The sequence below is a fragment of the Pteropus vampyrus genome, unplaced genomic scaffold, assembly GCF_000151845.1.
Source record: "Pteropus vampyrus isolate Shadow unplaced genomic scaffold, Pvam_2.0 Scaffold26, whole genome shotgun sequence".
Lineage (NCBI taxonomy): Eukaryota > Metazoa > Chordata > Mammalia > Chiroptera > Pteropodidae > Pteropus > Pteropus vampyrus.
In genome coordinates this window covers 7,427,204-7,447,664 of record NW_011888807.1, presented here as the reverse complement: position 1 = coordinate 7,447,664, position 20,461 = coordinate 7,427,204, and the positions used below count along the sequence as shown (strand labels likewise).

Below are 20,461 nucleotides of genomic sequence, written 5' to 3'. Positions count from 1 at the left end.
TCTTTTCCTCTGTCTTCTTGCTTGCAGGTTTCTTTTGTGTAGTCTCTCAAACAAAGCTGACTTTATGGTGTGACTAATTTAACACTACTGAACTAGTCCATCATCTGCTAAATTAGTCCAATTAAAAACTAGTCATAGGGAAAAGCCTGGGAATTAAGCTAATTTGGAAACACAACTTCTGATTATGTCTTGCTCATTTATTTCTCCTAAAGAACACTTTTCAGGGTACTAATTTATGGAGCTGGTTCTTTCCAGATTCCTGAGTTCTTTACTATGACCACCTTTGGCTGAGTCCCTGAACAAGGTAGTTACTCTTTTTCTTCCTCCCTTAAGGCTATTGTTAATACGTTTGTAGGGTATTGCCTATCTTTTCCCACTATCCGGTATTAGAAAAATCTCCCTAAACAGCTAGAACCACCATTTTAAAAGCCCTTAGAGATTGCACGCTCTTTATTAACATGTTTGCATTCTTAACTAATCCTCACAACTCTAAGAGTTAAGTACTATTATTATCCCTGTTTTTCAGCTGAGGAGGTTTCAGATTTAAACGTTCAAGTAAAATCATCAGACGTTATGAAGCAAGAAGAGACAGCTGTGTGATCTGAACTAGGGTCTGCGTGATCCCAGTAACGACTGACACTGTCACCCACTAGGCTTTACTGAGATTTATACCTAGAATAAGACAAAATTCTGGAGAACAATATCAACAACAAAAAATAATTTCCTCCTCCCCTAACTTTTTTGTTTTCTGCCACACATATTCTCGTAGGCAGGTAGATGTTCCACTCCCTATACTTAGCCTCTCCCACGCCCTCTGCAATTTTCCCTTTTGCTGCTGGGAGCGTCAGAGAATGCTGCTGCAGCTGCTGAGTGGGCAGGTGGAGCCACCATCTGCTCTAGGAGTCCAAATGCGCAAAAGAACTTCGCACCCAGGACCTGTCCCAGGCACCGCAGATTCCAGAACCTGCTGGGGACACAGCTAACCCCGCCCCCTCGCGGTGACGATTGGCTGAACCCTTCCCGAGTGCAACGTACTTATTAATGAAGGCAGCTGTCTCCTCTGCAAGTTAAGGCGAGACAATCTCTAAGGAGGTGAGATCCATCAGAGGTGTGTGGATGGGGGCTCCAGTTCTCCTGCCCGAAGGGTCCTTGAGAAGCCTGTTTGTTTTTCCCGGCGCTTGTCTCCACCCATTCCTTTCTTTCATTGGCCAGGTTTGGTGGGCGGGTGCCTTTCCATTGGCCGGGGGGCGGTGTCTGTCCCTGGCCAGGGTTGGGGCGGGGCCTCCGTCGCGCTGAGCTTGCCCTTGTGTCTGGTGCTCGCTAGAGCTGCCGCCGCCGCTGCCGCCGCCGCCGCCGCTGGTGGAGGTGACTGTGGCCGCCACCGCCGCCGCCGCCGCCGCCGCCGCCGCCACTGCCACTGCCACTGCTGCTACTGCTGCTACTGCTGCTACTGCAGCCCGAGCATCTCGGAGCCGTCGCTGCCACCGTGGCCGCCGCTACTGCCACTAGCTCTGCTTCCATCGCTGGCACCTCCCCTTCAGAACCCTGAGACCCCCCGAGCGCTTGCGGCGGCTGCTGCTTGCATGCTTTCCCTCTCCCCCTGCCCCTCCCTTCCGTGACCTACCCACTCCTTGCAGCCCTAGTCCGCACCTTCTCCGACACTCCGGCGTCCCTGCACCACCTGCTCAGGCAGCGCCGGCAGGCGCTGGGACTTGCTGTGAGCACCGAGAGAAAGGCGAGCTCCGATCCCGTGCCTGGCAGGCGGGCTGTCGCGGCTGCACCACCAGCAGGAGGAGGAGCAGAAGAAACTATTTCGCCCACCCAAACCTTATTCTGTGGGTGCTTCGCCGCTGCCGCTTCTGCTACCGCGGATCCGTGTTCGCGGGTTCTAACACCGCGGCAGCAGGGACAGTGGGTCCGGAGGGCGCCGCGAGGAGAACACCGGCGGAGCCTTGCACTCTGGTGCCCCGCTCACCAGCATCTCCTTGCCCCTTCGTTCCTTCCCCAACCCTTTAAAGAAGGGACCATGATTTGGAAACGCAGCGCCGTTCTCCGCTTCTACAGTGTCTGCGGGCTCCTGCTACAAGGTAATCCCCGCCCCGCAGCGGGGAGCATCAACTTCACGCCCATTCCCCATCATCCCCACTCCACCCCATATTTCCACTCCCCCCTTCCAGTCATCCCTCAGTCCCCAGAGATTTCCACCCCTCCCCCTGCTCCCCGGTGCGGCAGGGGGCAGTGGCAGTTTGCTCCAGCCCCTTGAATCTCTAGCGCTGGCTCAGCCCTGCTTTCCCAGCAGTCAGCCCCTTACGCGGCACCTTTCGCCTTTTCATTCACCTGAGCTTCTTCCTATATCTCTCACTCTCCATCCCCTCCACTCACCACCCCCCCCACCTCCCCCGCACGTCTTTTGGCTGGCAACTTGTGCCTCTCTGAGCATTCCACCCTCCCACCAACCCCGCCTGCCACCTCCCACATCACGCTCCTGACCGACCCTCTACATCTCTTGTCATCTCTTTAACCTCCCGCTTTTCGGGTTGCCTTTCTCTTTCTCCTTCTTCCCACCATCATCATATCGTTGTGTCTTTAAAAAGTGAGTGAGAGTCTGGGAGCGAGCTACCGAGACGGCGAGAACAGCAGCAGCGGCAGCACCGTGTGCATTGCAATAACATCCCCGGGGGGGAAATGTGTTGTGAAACGTGTCATTCACCTAGGAAGAGAGAGGAGATTGTGTCTGAGATTTGGGGGTGGGGGGGAGGCAAGAAAGAAAGAAAGAAAAAAAAATGAGAAGAATGAAATAAACCAAGATAAAAGAGGGCGAGAGGAAGGGAAAAATTAAAAGACTCAAAGCCAATTGATCCAAAAAAAGAAAAAAAAATCGACTTTTTATTATTCAGTCTGCATGATTTCCTTTTCCTTTTCCTTTTTTTTTTTTTTTCCCCCGTCAAAGAAATATATGCATCCTATCACTTTAGTGATAGGGATTTTCTCTTACATTCCCTACCTCTCCATCTGCTCTCTGCCACTTCTTTCCGTAATTAATATTATCCTTTCACGTGAAATGTAAGAACCCCTGTGACCGCAGTGGAGGGAAACCACAGAAAACACTGTGATTATGCAAATCACTGGATTTGGATGCGGAGTGGCTAGGGAACTGGGGTGCACTTTTCCCTAGACTCTCTCTTTTGGAGGAGGGAGGAAGGGGCTTTGTAGAAGGGAGGATAATGCTGATTATGAAATAAATGGCAATATTTGGAGTAGGAGTGCATGGGGAAGCACACTTTAGGGTGGTAGTGGAGGCAGAGGCAGCATTCTAGTGCTGGGTGGGCAGGGGCTATAAGGCAGATTATTGCTTTGAAGTGAGTAGTATAAGGATGTGGCTTGAGTGTGAGATTCAGGAAGAATAGATATGAAATAATGGTCAGTAGGGTTTTTTAAAGCTAGGTGACTCTTGATTTCTTGTTAAATCTTTGCCCACCTCTAAACCCTCTGTCATCATTTGTGTATTTGTGGGAAAGATAAGTTGATCGAGCCTATTTGTCCCTGGGTAAAAGGAATCTGAAAGTATGACACATGTAGACACATAGGCGTGCAAAAACCAATCGGCCTTTGGAGGATTTAAATGAGGTCAATGAACCATCTTTCAGCAAGTTCTTGGAATGCATCCTGTCTCCTATCCTCCTCCGGGATATAGACCGGGACTGTATTTTATTTATGCATATTCATAAATATGAAAGAGGTAGTGTACAAAATTTTCCTGAATTAACTAACTGGCCTTGCAGAGATATTTCTTATAATATTTTGCAATAATTTTATGTATTTTATGTTGGATGTAAATTTCCAATATGTCATGTGCCAGAATCCCCAAGAAGGCAGGCAGCCCTTTCTTCCTGCTTTCGCCGGCTCGTCCCATTTCCCACCGCTCACACCCCAACCTTCCAACAAGTAACCGGGGAGCTGGCAGACACATTACTTGGTTTTCTAATCTCTGCTGAAACATCCTCTCAGAGACCCCATTTCACCTCTCAGTAACTTGCATGTCTCAGTGTGTGCGTGTGCGTGTGCGCGTGCGTGCACGCGCGCGCGCTCACGCCGCACCGGGAAGGGGAGTGTGATGTGGGGAAATCAGTTAATTTGATGATTGTGATGAAAATTTGACACGGTTGGATGTGTTTGCCTGCCAATGTGTGTGTCCTGGCCCCAGCATGTCATTGCACACACTGCTGGGCTGGTGTGAGAAGATTATTTATTACAGAGTATGTGGGCAATGGACTGCACTTGGGGGTCGACTCCACTCTGCCTTCAACATTTCCCTGTGAATTGTCTATTCAGTGCACTGCAAAATAACTGTCTGCTGGTGCCTCTCTCAGCCTGGAGAAGGATTTACTCTTTCTCTACCCGAAGAGATTCCATCAGCTGCATTCTTTTTCATTAAGGGCATGGGTATCTTTTATTAAGTATGTAAACCAATGATTAAAACAGTGCTGCTTTCATAGCAGACTGAGGGGAGTGATGGAAGGGGTGTGGGTACACCAGAGAAAATGCACCACTGCAACCAGCAGCAGTACCAGCATCAGGTCCAAATAAATAAATAAGTGTCCGATATAGCCACCAGGGGAAGAGCACCAGCCCAATGATATCTGTGTACTTGTAAGCGTCTTAGATCAGGCCATATTAATACACCAAAAAAGAGAGAGGATTTAAAGAAAAAAACTAGGAGGGGAAGGGGGCACAAAGCACCATTGGATTGTCTTCTCATGTTTACGGCTGCCTCACATTTATCACACACTGCTCCACAGACACATCACACTTTGTTGATATTTTGTCAGTTCTTGCTCAAACAAATTGCTCATACCTTCCTTGTCTTATTCTTGGCTGAAAACATTGCTTCAGGGTTCAGGTTTATGTTTCTCCCACCACCCTACTGTTTTATTAGGACTTGGTTATGTTGTAAAATGAAAGCTTTATTTCCTGGACACAGATTAAATACTTAGCAGGTCTTTCTTTTCCATGGGCAGGGAAGGAAGAAGGGTACAGGGGGAACTAGTGAGAAACTGATTTTGGCTAGGGGGAGTTTGCTGCGCCCGCTAGTAGTTATGACTAGGCAAATACTCTAGGCAGTCTGGCAGTCTATAGCTTCTTATTTTTGCTTTATCAGCATCATAATGGTATCTAGTCACATAAGTAATACTAATCATTTATTTATCCTTTGTATTTTTATTTCTTGCAGTATGCATTATTTTATACAAGAACACTTATTTGAACATATCTTCTCTGGGTTTTCACTGTTTTATGTGTCACTTTTTTTCTTTTTTCTTTTTTCTTTTTTTTACGTTTTCTGAGAAGCAAAATCAATCTTTTGGCTTGTTAATAGGTAGCGTGATAAGCCAAGAGTGAGAATCAAGCCAATGATAAAAACGAGTTTACAAAAAGGCTTAAATAGTTTTCTTTTATAACATCTACCAGTTCAACCCCAGTGGTTTTTTATGAAATGAATAATTAGGTAGAAAATAAACATGTCTCTGACCAAAGTATAACTTAGAATTAGATTATTTAGATAAAATTTGATTCAGTATTAAGCTACAGAGCATCTTTTCTTATTTTCCTCCATCACAGACATAGGAAAAATCTGGGGTAAGAGCAAGGGACACATTAGAGAAACTAATTTTTTTAAAACGAGGAGTGCAAAAGCTTGCCACATGTAACTAAGACCTCTCTTGGCTACAGAGTAGATCCAGTTCAATTGCTAGCCGTCCCTGAAGCTGTATCCCTTTTCATGCCTGAGGAGGTACTGCAAAGATGGAGACCATCTTGGTTAGAAAGAATCAGTCCTAGAAAGTGCAAAAAAAAGAGAGAGAAGGGCAAAATCTAAAAATTAACTAGAAAATATACATGCATAGACCCTGATTTTGTCAAGAAATTTATTTCCTTTTTAGAGTTTGTCTTACAAAAAAATCCATTCAGCACAAATGCTGTGGCTTTATTATTATTGTTGTTGTTGTTGTTGTTGTTGTTGTTGTTGTTGTTGCCATGGAGCATTCTGGCAAATTGTTATATACAGAAATAAAAATTTCCAAATTAAAGACCAATTAAACATACATATTACCTGCCTTGGTATGTGTCATGACTCTCCTTATATATTTTCAGAAAACATATTATAATACAAAATATAGTTATGTACATTTAATAAAATAGTGATAACTTAAAACTTTCTAAGTATGTTTCTCCCACTCGTTTACCTCTACATGTAATGAACTTAGTCTTGTCAAGCTCATTTCTTACACTGAATGCAGTTTCTAGGATATTGCTCTCTTCCCTTTTGTGATTAGTATTTGAAACTTTGAAAAGTATAGTCTGTACATAAGAGCTAATGACTCTGACTTAAACAAACACCAGACACAGTAATTAAAATCTCCCTGCAAATATATGGAGTTTCTATACTAACTTAGTATTAAGATATCGAAGCTTACTTTATTGTCTTGTTCCCATTTCTACAACTATTAGAACTCTGGGAACGTAATATGACAAAGGTAAGCATCAACTGAGATGGTCTGCATCTTCCTACCTTACCCACTAGAAGATAATACTTGAAAATTATTTGCCCCACATTTAAATAGTGAGATAATGTCATTTTTCTTAAAGAAAAAAAAAAGTATTTAAATTACTTAAAGAGCAAATGGAAGTGCAAAAATGTTGGAAGACATCGTAGGCATTCATTTTAAAGTGGCCTAAAATCAATATCAAATGATATCAATTTCTTTTTTAAAATAAGGAGCCTATGGGGTTTCAGATGATTGAGACAAGATTTATTTATTAGGAAGGGCTTTGGGTACATTAATAAGACACAATAGACCTATCATATTGATGTTTTATTTGATCATGCTGACATGTGTTCTGTGAGATTTATTGAGAAAGTGTCCTCCTTTTAATAGACTTTGTTAAACCTCTTTGGCAAAATCGCCCATTGTGTAGCAGCTCTCTAAGTAGGTTGAGGAAGTCGCGAGAAGAGAAATCACAAACCAAGGAAGCATAATTTACAAGCTGAAGTCAGAAGGCTCTTGTGGAACTGGAATATATTGGTTTACCCTCTAAATCGGCCCCAGAGCCAAATGATTTAACTTAAGCTTCCTGAGGGCAAGCTCTGAGCATTACTTGTCTGTGTAATCTTCTTATTCTATATTTAGTAGATGCATAATAAATAGTGTTGGATTGAATAATCTAGAATTAATAATCCTAATTCTGATGCAGTTAAATTGTTCCTTCTCTTCAAAATATATCAGGACTCATACTATGTTAATTAGAGTTTTAATATTGTATAGGCTATTTTAGTTTAGGAAACAATTTTCCTGTAGAAAAATATCATAGTAACAGCTCTTAATATAAATCTTTAAATGAATGCAATCTGATCAAGTTGTTCTTATGTGAAGTTTTCCTACCTATTTTTTCTTTAATTAAAAATTGCAGATACTTTGCATTAAATTAGATCACAAACTCATTTCATGAAAAAATGAAAGACATGATTTAAATTTACTGATTTAACTTAAAATATTTGAAAGGACAAGTTCAATGCCAACATTTTATTTGAAAATGTCAAGCATTTTTGGAGTGCAGTTCTGTAGTATCAAAAAAGGCATCTTCTGAAAATTCCTGTGTAAAGAGGTGGGTGAAGATTAACCTAGAGCTGTGGCAGCTGAAGCCCCCTGCTGTGTGATGATGCAAATGGCATCTCAGGACTAATGTGCTTTGCAGAGCGGTCAAGTACACAGGAAAGCAGTCATGTGGCATGAGAAATGGGAAGTCTTTTCATAGCTTGTAGTGGACATGAACTATCCTTCATCTTTTTATAACCAGAAGTAATCCAGAGAATATTTCTAATCATGTGAGCTCATGACAAGGCAAAACAGAGAACACATATTTTGTTTAGAAGTTAAAGTAATAAATAAATCCTAATAAAATTATCAATGTTTTCATTAAATGAATGGTGGCATGAATAGCTTTCATGCACACTATCAGGAACATGAATCAGTTTAATGAAGATAAATAGCAAAGTTAAAATAGGATTTCTGTGCAGTTGTTTACATCTGTTGGACCTAATAAATGTGCTGGGAAATATTGCTATCCTTATTCTTCATTAATAAGTAAAAAGTCAATTCCTTGGTTTTTTTTTTTTTTCTTATTAAAACATTTTCTGTATTATTAGAATATAGTCATTTTAAAAGAAATAGATTAACTGTTCAGTGTATGTTCACATACTTTATTTAGTGTCATAAAGTAGAATTTGTGTTAATATCAAATCAGAGACTGTTTCCTCCATGAACAATATTATATATCACACAGGCAAAAGTATCAAATAGGTTCCTTAATAAAAGTAAGAGTTGTGGACCAGTCGTTATGGGCAGTCTCTTATGGAAACCAATCAGATAATGGTAATGTAGCTTTGCTTTGATTCCGTTTCCTACAATACAAAATAATTGAGCATATGCATAAAGATTTTTATTCAAGAAATGAGTCTAGTTGGTTCTGTTAATGTGTTCAGTGGGTTTCTTTAAAGAGTTATGAAATTGTTTTCATCTTAGAAGTATGTAGTATATTTAAAAATTAGGTAAGTAAATATTCTGCTAAATTAGCTATCAGCTAAATATTAATGCCAAAATCAGAGATGTAATTATTGAGAAAGGAAATATTCCTCAATCATTTATATCTATATGCACATATATACAAGTTTAAAGTATACAGTTATTTTTAGGACTGAAGGATATCTTTATAACTTGTAAGTAATCAGTTTGGGGCTCTTAGGGATAAAGTGTAAGGAAAAGGCAAGAATTTATTTTTTTTGCACTCCATTTTCTTTTACTCTTTTTATGAAGGTTAAAAAAAATTATAAATACGTTTTTGTAGGTTGTAATAATGATTATATTTTCCACTTAAAACCACACAATCAAGGTTTACAATATCCGAATTTGCAATAGAGCTGAGCATTTATTCTGGATCTGCTTTTGTGCTTATGAAACTGAGTGATGAGAACCTATTGCTACCTGAATAGACACGGGGCTGAGGTTGTAAGGAGATCTTCCAGGGAGAGAGCTGATCTTTAATTATTCAGATTCTATTTTAGAGGACTTCGAAGTAAATATTAAGACAGTCATTATTCACCATTGGGGATAACACTTTCTGAGTCAGCAAATAGTTGTCACTTGAATATTTAAATTACTTTCAGCCATTTGAATGCTGAAGGGGAAGCCCCTGCTTAGTTGAAGTTAAATAGTTACTTTGGGACTAGATAGTGACATCATTACGGATTATTTAGAAAATAAAAATAAGCTTTTTTTTTTTTTTTTTTACTTTATGAAACATAAACTCTTAAAGCTAAGTGAGTTCAAATAGTGCAAATAATATTACATAAGAAAACAAAGGTCCTTTTTATAGGTCAAATTCCTAATAATTTTATATATTTGATCATAGTTTATTTATAGTAACTGTGCATTGTTTATCTAAAGTCTTCTTTGAGAGCAGAGTGAGAAAGCACTTTTCCTGATGAGGATGTGCTGCCGACTGCTAAGTGTATAGCTGCTCTATTGATTTGGCTTAATTTATAAAGCCTATTAATTTGTTCTTGTATGGAAATATTTTTAGCTTCTTGGCTAAAATTGTGTGCATTTTCCATAACGCTTACTTAAACATCAAGGACTAAAAATTACAGTGTGTAAAATATGGTTTTACTTTCTTAATAAATTCACGTTGTACATTAGCTTGTCCTATATCCCCCTAAGGGGAATGTCTATGTATGACACCTATACCTTTCGTTCATTCTCATAACTTGTCCTCTGCTTTTCAATCTTAAGTAGTAGACTTAGGTTGCAATGAGATATAATTAGAATTTTTGTTTTTAAAAGCAAGTAAGAAAATGTACAATAAGCTTTTTATTCAATTGTCATCCCTTTACTGCTATCTATTTTATGTGCTAAAGTCTGAATAGCAACTCAGCTTCCTTTTCACTCTCCAGGAATATAATATCTTTCCCATTCTTGACCCTGCTACCAATGTGAAAGACCCCTAAAATAAACGTGGAATGAAGAATAGTTAAAAGGTGTTCTGCTAAAACTTGTATGTCAAATACATACAGATTTGATATTTGTCCTTTCACCCTCTAAGTCACCTGTACCCCCAGTGTTTTAGCAAGGATAAAACACGGACAATGTGCTTTTGCATGTTATTGTTATTGTTATTGTTATTATTACATTTTGTGTGAGTTCAACCTTCTTAGTCGCATAATAAAAACAGCAAAAAGAAGAGAGAAGAAATGTGAGACAGCCAGCCAAACACACACAGAAAAACCTGGCAAAGCCTGCTAAATTAGCATATGCTAGGCTGAGTATTTCCCTCTGTTGTTGCATAATCCCTTTCTAATACAAAATCAGTTCTCATACTTAACCCTTTCAGGAGGTTTGGAATTCTCTCACTGTTATATTTTTATTTTGCTTCATTTATTTTTCTCACAAATTGTGTAAATCGTCTATTGAGAGGTTTTGATGTCGAATTCTTTTTTTTCCCTCCAGTCTTTCTGTATACAAATGTTCCATTCTGTGCTCAACTTCAGGATTCAAGAATCAACTTTTCTATAGCTTTCACTGAGAGGATCTAATTAGCATTTTAGTCTCTCTTTACTCATGTGCAGCTTTCTTTAGAAAATGTATTAGTTCTATGAGGTTCCCCTAAGGATTCATAATACTCTAGTTTGTTACATGTACTGTGATATTCAGTGTGCCTTAATTATGCACTTGTCCTCATTTCAAAGCCTTTTCAGGGATCATGTGGGATAGAACAGGGGTCCAGCTGTAAATTCACTGTCATGTATTAATGTGTAGGTGGTATTCAGAGAAGGGTATTTCTGAAGGCAATTATATGTCTATGACTTCAGTATAGCAAGCAGTTACTCTACATTCTACACTTACTAGTTCCCCTGCCAAGACAGAATGAAATTCACCATTGTGATACATAATACAGTATCTGTTATTTCTAAGGAGTTCTTTGCTCTGGGAATGAAATACAATAATGAGTGAAAATGTGTATCCCTTATCCTGAATAGGGATTGTTCTTTTCAGTCTCCCAAACAAAGAGAAGAATCAGAAATTGTTCCTAAATCAATATTCTATTCCCTAACTAGCCCATTAACACATTTTGCTTTGGTGGGATCTCAAAGTTATGCTAGTTATTATTTAAGGCAATAGAGTTTTAGACGGTATGAATTGTTTGCAGTCTTCATGGACTGACAAATGCTAAATTTGAGATATTATATTTTCAGTTTTTGATTTAGATACAATTTGAACAATTGTGAAAGCATATAGAAACACTGAACTCAATCTGGAGTGCCTTGTACAGAGGGAGAGATCGAGGGGAGAGAGAGACGGGAGACGGCGAGAGAGAAAGAGTGTGAGAGAGAGAGAGAGAGAGAGAGAGAGAGAGAGAGAGAGAGAGAGAAAGAAGAAGAAGAAGAAGAAGAAGGAGGAGGAGGAGGAGGAGGAGGAGGAGGAGGAAGAGAAGAAGAAGGGAGGGAGAGAGAGAAATATTTTTTAAAATAGGATTGGGATAGCTACAAGAATTGGCTCATTTATGTACATGTCACTATTTATAAGGAGGATATTTTCCTACATTGCATGACTTTGAGAGTGTACTTATATTAATTGTACCCTTTGACTTGTTTGTATTCCTCTGTGTATTATATCAAAAGAAAAATTTGAGTTTAGTAAATACAACTGCTTTTTTCTTTTATTTATGACGTTTGCAATAAAAATCATTTTGTAATTTGATATACTAAAATTTTTAACTAATTTTTATTTTGTTATTTTGCACAATATTTTGAAGCTGTATTATTATGAATGGTAGCTTAAAGAATCCTAGAGCCCAGAAACTCACAGGAATTTTTTATTATGAGATTTTTTTTACCAGAATCTGATGAATTTATTTAGTAGACAAAAGAATGTCATCTGCCCTTTACTGATTATTTTAATCACCTTTATCTTCTTAGTTCATGAGAGAACTAAACGTTTTACTTTTCTTATGCTATGACCTTTGTATATATTTGTATAATCTCTGTATATTTTTCTTATAGCACTTGGAATGTTAGATATTCATCTATCTGTTTCCTCTAGTGGAGTATAAGCTCCTCGAGTACAGGGTCTTAGCCTTCATTTTATTTCAAATGCCTAATCGAATGTTTGGCCTGTGTCTTATTTTCAATGTTTTCATTCCAATAATAGATTAGTTCTCCTCCAATCCATTTAATCTTGACACATCTCTTTAATTGGACCCAAATAATATTTAAGTATTTATGTTAAAACTGCCAAAATGCCAATACAATATTCAGAACAGAATAAATATTTGCAATGAATTTTCATTTGCATGTAATATACAGAGAGAAGACAAAAATGAATACTGAGAAATGCAAACAATTCTAAATAATGACATACTTTACAAACATATGGAATCGTTGCTTTCAGTTAGGGTAGTTAGCTCAAATTTGCACTGAAAACATTTGCCTCATAGATTTGAATCTCTCCAGTTTCTCTGGGCATTGTAACCTCTTGTCTTTTTTTCTACTTACTAAAGATTTCTGTATGCGTTAGCCTCAAAAATATTCCTGATGATGACTTTGGGTAAACATGGAGCCAACTCATCTTATTGTTCTACTTAGAGTGGCTGGTATTTCTGGACAAATGTATAAACAAAGAGGAATTACAAACTGACCTTGATCTGCCAGATTATCGCTGTGGAGTGACCTGCTTTTGTTATTGCCAGGCTGTAGAGCAAAGAGGTTCTCTGAGAGTCCCTGAAGTACAGATTCAGCGTATATTTTTCGCAGTTTAACTAGGGAGATCTACCTGTTTCATTTAAAAGGTCGTTTAAAAGAAAATCCTAAATATTGTTTTGTTTTCAATGCTTACTCATACTTTTGTAATTGAGGACACATGTTTGCTGTGGCTGAATTTGATTTATTTCCATTTTTGCATTTTAAAACACAGTGGGAGGTTGGATGGGAATATTAACTGCTTTTGAAGAGAATTTAAATATAGATACTGGGATCTGAATACCAAGGGAGAAAAGACTTTCTACTTACTATTCGTAGTGACTCTATTTGCACATAAAGTGTTTTAGAATACTTCCTTCTAAAAAAGTACCAGTGAAATATAGCTTTCTTTAAAAGCCATTTAGTTTTTCTTCAAATTTAAAAATCAATTTCCTTGATGTCTTTTGGATTTTTGACTGTTTCATGACTCTTGGTGTTGGAAAAGATACTATTAACTAGGCTAATTTAAGATGTACCAGATGCCAGGTACTGAAATCACTGTCATCCTTATGTTGAAATACACACTCAGTAAATAAATATCCAAAGTAGATGAGGGTTCAGTTGATTAAGGGTTGTTGCCACTTTATGGAGTTGATATTAAGAATTATATTCTCCCATAGCTCTGTAATTACTTAATATCTTGCTTTATTTTAGAACGTGTCAGTATGATACAGCAGCCACAGAAGAATAACTTCCTTTTTTAATGTGGCTTCAGTTTGACCCTTACTGGTCGACTTTCCAGAGCCTAGTAAATAAAAAAGAACATAGTCTGGGAAGCAATTTTTGTTGACTATTACACTGTTTTGATGAAAAATTATTTTAATATGCTACTAAATTTTATTCATTATATTGAAGATATTCTTACACATCTATGATTAGAAATGATATATTTTAATGTTTTATGTGTAACCACATGGTATTTGAGTGAAGAAGAGTACATATTCATATTTCCTAACATTTTTAGTCATAATTATCCACTCAGAAATTGAAGTTTCAGTTTTATATAAGAAGGACGGACCTTTATCTATTACTTTAAATGCTAAAGCATTTCAAACCAACATTCTTGTTCAGTCACCATGTTAAAAACAATACCCATAATATTCATCAAAAGAATATTGTACCAAGCACACTGTCTTTAGAGAAAGATCTGATGCTAACTAGCATGAAAATAAGTTGTGTGTTCAATAACATTTATAAATATATTTTTAAAGTCAAGTAAAATTTATAAGAGATAGTTTCATCTCTCTCTCTCACGCTCTTTTAACGCAGAAATGTTGTGGGTGAGGAAAGACTAATAGTGTTGTGAAACTTCAGTTGTCCATATCTTTTCAATTCCATGGAATAACTAAGATAAAGATACTGGTAAAGAAATAAGTTTAAAGTTTTTTAGAGGTCCGATAGAAGTCATTAAAGTTACATTTACTTTACATTTTTGTTTTCCTTTGCCCAGTTTTATTGACTATACAAGGACAGACTACTAACAAAGCAGAGGAGATTATTCCTGAAAGATATGACAGCATAAAAGTACATTTTATAATACAACGAACATGTTTAATGGGCAGGTGTGGACAGGTTGGAAAGACTAGTAACCTTTTTATCTTTTTAGTAATGATCTTACTATCAGATAATGGTAAATTTGGTCAGGCATTAGGGGTATGTCCTCTTAAGACCTTTGCCTCAGCAAAATGAAGAGTGAGAGTGACTTGGTGGTAGAGGAAGAGGCAGTAATAGATACCCCTGATTCTTGAGTGGAGCAAAGCAGTAGCCATACCAAACAACAGTTAGTATGGAATTGGTAGTGAAGCTGGCCTGGTAGGTATCCTATATTTTGTAGTAAGAGTTCTCTATTCTGTAGAGGGAAGTGATACCATTAGACTAATTCAGGGTTTGATTTTTGTATGTGTCCTGCAGCAGAAAGACAGAGAATTAGGAATCAAGGGACCTAAATTCTCATCTAAGCCTTGCAACTATTTTAGACACTTTGAGCAAGCTATTTCTCTTGCAGCTTAGTTTCTTCATCTGCAAGTTGATTGGCCACACATTCATTCTTTGGTGATGTGTTGTAGAAAGATCTTATGGATGATGGCAAACCGTAGAAATGGCATTTTTCTTTTCACTCTCCACTTAAAGATGTTTCATAACATGACCTATGTATTTTTAAAATAACTTTTACTAAAATTTAATTTTTTTGTAGCTACTCATGCATTATTCAGTATTTAGAGTTTTTACACATGTAAAGAGATTTTTATTTTGATACACGTCTGTACGATTTCAGACCTTTCTTTTGCTGTCAATGAGTTTTATAAATGAATTCAGTAACCATCAGCCTGAATATTGGTCACACATTTTTTTCTCATGAAATGACATCCATCGATCAACTTTGAAAATTAGTAAATTGTTGCTCTCTTAGTCATTTTTATCACTAGGGAGTGGGCTGAATTAAGTGTTTCAGTTTTGTTTTTCTGTGCATTTAATGTGTTTGTGTACATTTTTGCAATCATTTTGTTTAACAAATACCTATTTGAAAGCAGTGTTATAAATGGTGAATATACAAGTGAACAAGATGGAAACAGTTTCTGCCCTTATGGAGCTTTCAGTCTAGTGGCTAAAATACAGAATAAACCAATCAAAATATGTAATGGCCTATTTCTTTTCTTTCCTGAATTAAAATTCCATTTTTATGACATACCTTTTCAAAAGCAACAGAATGTGGATATGTCAGCGAAGATATGAAATCACTGGTTTAACAATATTATAAACCTCACTTGGCTTTTAAGATTTTTTATTTAAAGTTGGATTAAAGAGTTCTTATGTCCTCTAGTCGTTTATCTTGAAAACATTCTCAGTGTGATGCCAGTTTCTTTCTTTTTTTTTTTTTTATTAATACAACTTGAAAGAAGCTGACAAGTGAACAAGAAATATTCAAGCATGCTCCATTCTAACTGATTTGTTCAAGAGGATGATTCATTTAATTTCATAAAGGCTCAGTGAGCCAGAACAGTAGATGACCAGGTCAGCAGAGGGAATGTAGGGGAGAAGAGGTCCGTGAGCAGGCTCTATGTAACAAGCACCAATATTTAGTTTTTTAGAGCTGAAGTTCTGCTTGAGCAATTCTGATGTTACCAGCAACAGTCATTTAAAGAGCTGCTGGTGCCTCAGGGAAAACATTTTTAAAGTGTCCTATCTAGAAACAATGCTTCTGTACAATGCCATATTTATTAAAACTCCATCCCTTGCTTATATTACAATACATTGTGCCTGATTAAAACCTGTGCTACTGTAATACGGCTTTTTTGAGAGTGCCGATTAAATGTTATTCCTGAAATATTTCCTCGTGCTCAGTCGGCTCTGAATATTATTGAAATAGCAATCATCTGGTAAACAAGGCTGGAAAATAAATGAAAATACCATTTAAAAACCTTTAAAATAAAATAAATTTCATATACGATTATTTAAAATGTTAGAGAGAAAACAAAATTATATGAACAAAGCACAAATATTTTCACTGTCTTTATATTATTTCTTTTAGTATTTAACTTTAACTGATAACTTTAGCATGCAAATGATGCTATATTTCTAACAGATACTATGACATTTTTGAATATTATTATTTATTGGTCAATGGTTGTCCTGGCATAGGTGATATATATCTTGTAGTAGTTAAGGTAAAAAAATAAATAAATAACATACTTTGGAAATCATAATGGTGGTAGGCTAGCATGTATAGTTACTCTAGAGATTTATTATCTGGATGACATACAATGCTACAATGCACAGCTAGAAAAATCTTAGTTAAATCATTATCTTTAATTTTGCTCCCTTTTTATTTTGGGAAAAAAAATGTTAAAATGAAAGCAATTCAAGTAAATATTGCAAGTTATAATTTGCCAGAGTGCAGCTTTACACTAAATGATTTATTTTGAAAATGTATTCAGTTTTCCAAAGTAAGGCAGAGATGCATACATATTTGGAAACTTTTACAGAGGGAACTAGGTGGTGCTGTTCTGTCATCTTTGTGTCTTAGTGACTTCTTTGGTCCTGTTCTCAGTTCAGTAAATATTTTCATGCAATAGGTGCATTAGATAAAATACAGGTTTGGTCTCCTAGTGGCATTTCTTTGTATTAAGTAAGTTTATATTGATCTTGCATTTTTGATCTCAGCACTATTTTCATACAGCATTAAAAAAAAAAAACCTTCCTAAGCACTAAGATATGTCACAGTTTATAAATTTCCCTCATTTCTTTGACATTTAAGACAGCATATTAAATTCTGAAATCTTCAGATATTTATGTTATTATATGTTTTTAAAAACTTTGTTCTTGGCTATTTGCTTGCTAAAACTCTTACTATTAATTGAGTCAAAATTTAAAGTGATGAAATTTTTGTACAGTTCGAGTTGACTTAATATAAAAGTGCTACAAAATATGTAATCTCAAAGAAAACATATTTTTACTATTTAAAATACTAAAATTGAATTAATCCTTTAAACAATAGAAATGAGAAATCTTTCCTTGGAAAGAAATTGTTTGCTTAATTTATTTCACTGTAAGAAAAGTGATCTCGATTAGGCTCTTAGTTAATAATTTCATGTTTCAGGATGTCATTTAGTTAATTGTGCCTTCCAATGATCTTGGTGGTACACAATAGTCAGAAATAAAATAACAGACTTATTTCAAACTAAATAACAACAAAGTTATTCCACTGTTTATGTATCTTTAGTACACTAGTATCTCTGAGGTATATTTTTTTGGTAAGAAATACAGCTTCTTTCAGATACCTTTAGGTTTAAGGAATGCAGATAAGAGAAAACTTAAAAGGATTTTATTTTTTTTCTGTCAAAATCATCTTGTGTTACATATAATTATAAGCTATGTTTAATATCTTTACAATACATTTTGGAGAAGAATATACCACATAATTCATTCTTTAATGAAAATCTAGATATAAAACAAAGTTGAAGTACTTAAAGAGTTATTATACCCAAGTGCCACCAATTCTATCATTTTGAATAGGGACAAAATAATTATATTATTTAGTTCTGATATAATAAATCTGCTTTGCTGCTATTTACATTATAAAACATTTTCCTTAATAGAAGAGTGAATATTATGTAAAAAAACTGTTTTCTGTTAGCTCACAAATCTTATCTGTGGAAGATAGAATCGATACAGAATTTCAGAATGGCCAATGGCATGTCATCTTATGATGCACTGAGATAATCTCTGAGATGAACATGTTCTAGACTAATAAGCCTAAGTTAAAGTGCTGCTAAACTTCTTTGCTCACATCTGGCCTTCTGGCCTCCTGAAATAAATTGAAAGTCCCAAGTATTAGAAAGAATGTCAGTGGTTAAACATTTGTCAAGTAAGAGTTCAGAATGGGGAACTGTATAAGAGAATTGGGATTATTCATTCATAAGAAATGCCTTCATTTTCTATCAAATAAAATTGTTCCTAAGAAGGATCAGGTAGCTCCCATTTTATACCTCTATAATCCTAAAATGTAGAGAAACCTAATGATAAATAGTTAAAAATTTTAAGATTATAGGAAATGTTTGGGGTATTAATTATTTGTATTACAAAAATACTTTCTAGTTTTTAGATACTGTCTTTATGAGAGTAAAGCTTGGACTAGACAAATAAATTATGGAAGGTACTCATAATTTTTTGTGACTATGCTCAAAAATATGCAATATGTGTATGATAATGAATGATCTACTTTTTGAAAGTTGACATTTTGGCAGCACTACTAATTAAAAAACATTCAACTTTAATATATTAGATACTAGATTTATGTTATGGAATGTTAAATGACACAATCATCAAGACCAAAGCTTTTTAGTTAGCCTATTTTTAAAATATACTATACTTCAAGAAAAGCATGATATTTGGCGAAAAATATCTGGATCACGAACGAATATATTTCAAAATTAATTTCTTTTCAGAACATAGGATATCTACAGGTTATTTCATTTCCTTTCTTTAATGTCAAAATACCAACACATATTGTAACTCTGGTGACTGCTTATTATTTTAGAAGTAAAATTAGAATGGAAGAGACTAAAGCACATCTCCAGCGATATGCTTTCTTTTTGGACTAAGTCTCCAGAATTAACAACGAAAATAGTCTATGTATTTTTCATAATTTCTTACAGTCATTACTTATTTCTTAGGGATCTAGTATTAAAATAAAAGATGCTTTTTTCACATTTTTTTGATGAAGATTAATCTTAGGTGATGTAGCAGAAAACATCGACTGTTAGTAATCAGTGGCAGCAAATAGATTTGGCATGTCATTTTTTTCCTAAGAGTTTCATCTTATCTTTCCAAATGCTCCTTTGGAAATTTCTATAGAGGTTTCTTTTCATCTTGCCACGTTTTATCAATGATGAAAGATTTATATCTCATGGATCTAAAGGTGTTTTTCACTTTAAAAGGTAGATTAAAGAAAAACAACAAGAATAAGTAAGGGATTTCTGGATTTCTTTTGAGATCACAGTTTGATAGCAGGGTAGGTGAAAAAGTAAGCAAAAAAACTGATGATAATTAGGAGAATAAAAACAAAAGTATAATGGAGAGGATAGATCTAGATCTTTTGTACTTTTAAGTATATATTTTTCTTTATTAAATTGATAAAAAATAGAATATCCAAATAAAGCTGGATATAAAATTATAGTTGCTATCAATAAATCGAGTTTTAATGGACCCAGTGGGTACAGATATCGTGCATGGTGATAAAAATTAGAATAGAACTAAATAAAAATTTTAGATGATCTTTGGTACAGCATATTCAGGACCTAATTGTAATGGGACAGCACAGGAAATGAAAAACACTATATCATGTAAGTATAATGGATACTAACCCACATATGACCAAAAATAACAATGAATAACCTTGGGGGAAAATATCTAACCACAAACTTAATATACTGTCATATATAACTTATAACAAACTGAAAACTTTCTAAATATATCTCCCCTATTTAGTTTGATTGTCTCAGGTTCTAATTTGTCTTAAAATTAGTACTCTAGTCTTCCTATCTTGGTATTATTATGAGTATAAGTGATAGACTACAATAATTAGGAAGTACTTGTCTTTCGCAGGTAAGTCCCAGGAGAAGCTCTTCTTATTCTGGTTGTGTAATTTACAAATTGTCAACTTTTCAAAAAGTATCTTATTTTGGCTGCAAGTGGTCAGAGGTGAAACTGGGAAAAACAACACAGTAGAACAATTCTTAAAAACAGCAATAGTTTAATCATTGATTTGTTTTCATGAAACATTGATTTCAAAACAAAACAAAACAAAACTTACAAAAGCAGTAATTGCATTTAATTACTGATATGTCAATCAGCAGGTGTTTCAAAGGGAACATTGCTGGTTTGAAATTAAAATCTTTAAAGTTGGTGAAATCTTGGCATTTTAGGGAGCCACTTTCCAAACTCTAAAAATAAATAACAACTTTAGAAAAAGAATAAAGGCGCTTGAAAAAAAGTTTGTCTTCTCCTTTCACTTAAGCAAACAAAAATATATAGTGTGAATTAGAGAAATGTGACAAGAATTTAGAAATGAAAAGGTATATTTGCAAATATAAACATCAAGAAATTAATCTAAATGTG

The 20,461-nt window shown here is 35.9% G+C and overlaps 1 protein-coding gene across 1 annotated transcript in view; it reads left to right on the top strand.

The window, feature by feature from the left end:
• Nucleotides 1–1,969: 1,969 nt before the first annotated feature.
• Nucleotides 1,970–20,461, top strand: part of CADM2 (cell adhesion molecule 2) — a 992,109-nt gene continuing 973,617 nt past the window's right edge. Inside the window, exon 1 of the mRNA XM_011356419.1 lies at nucleotides 1,970–2,087. Within this exon, the coding sequence (XP_011354721.1) occupies nucleotides 2,027–2,087 (61 nt within the window). The 5' untranslated portion in view covers nucleotides 1,970–2,026. The remainder of the gene's footprint in view (nucleotides 2,088–20,461) is intronic.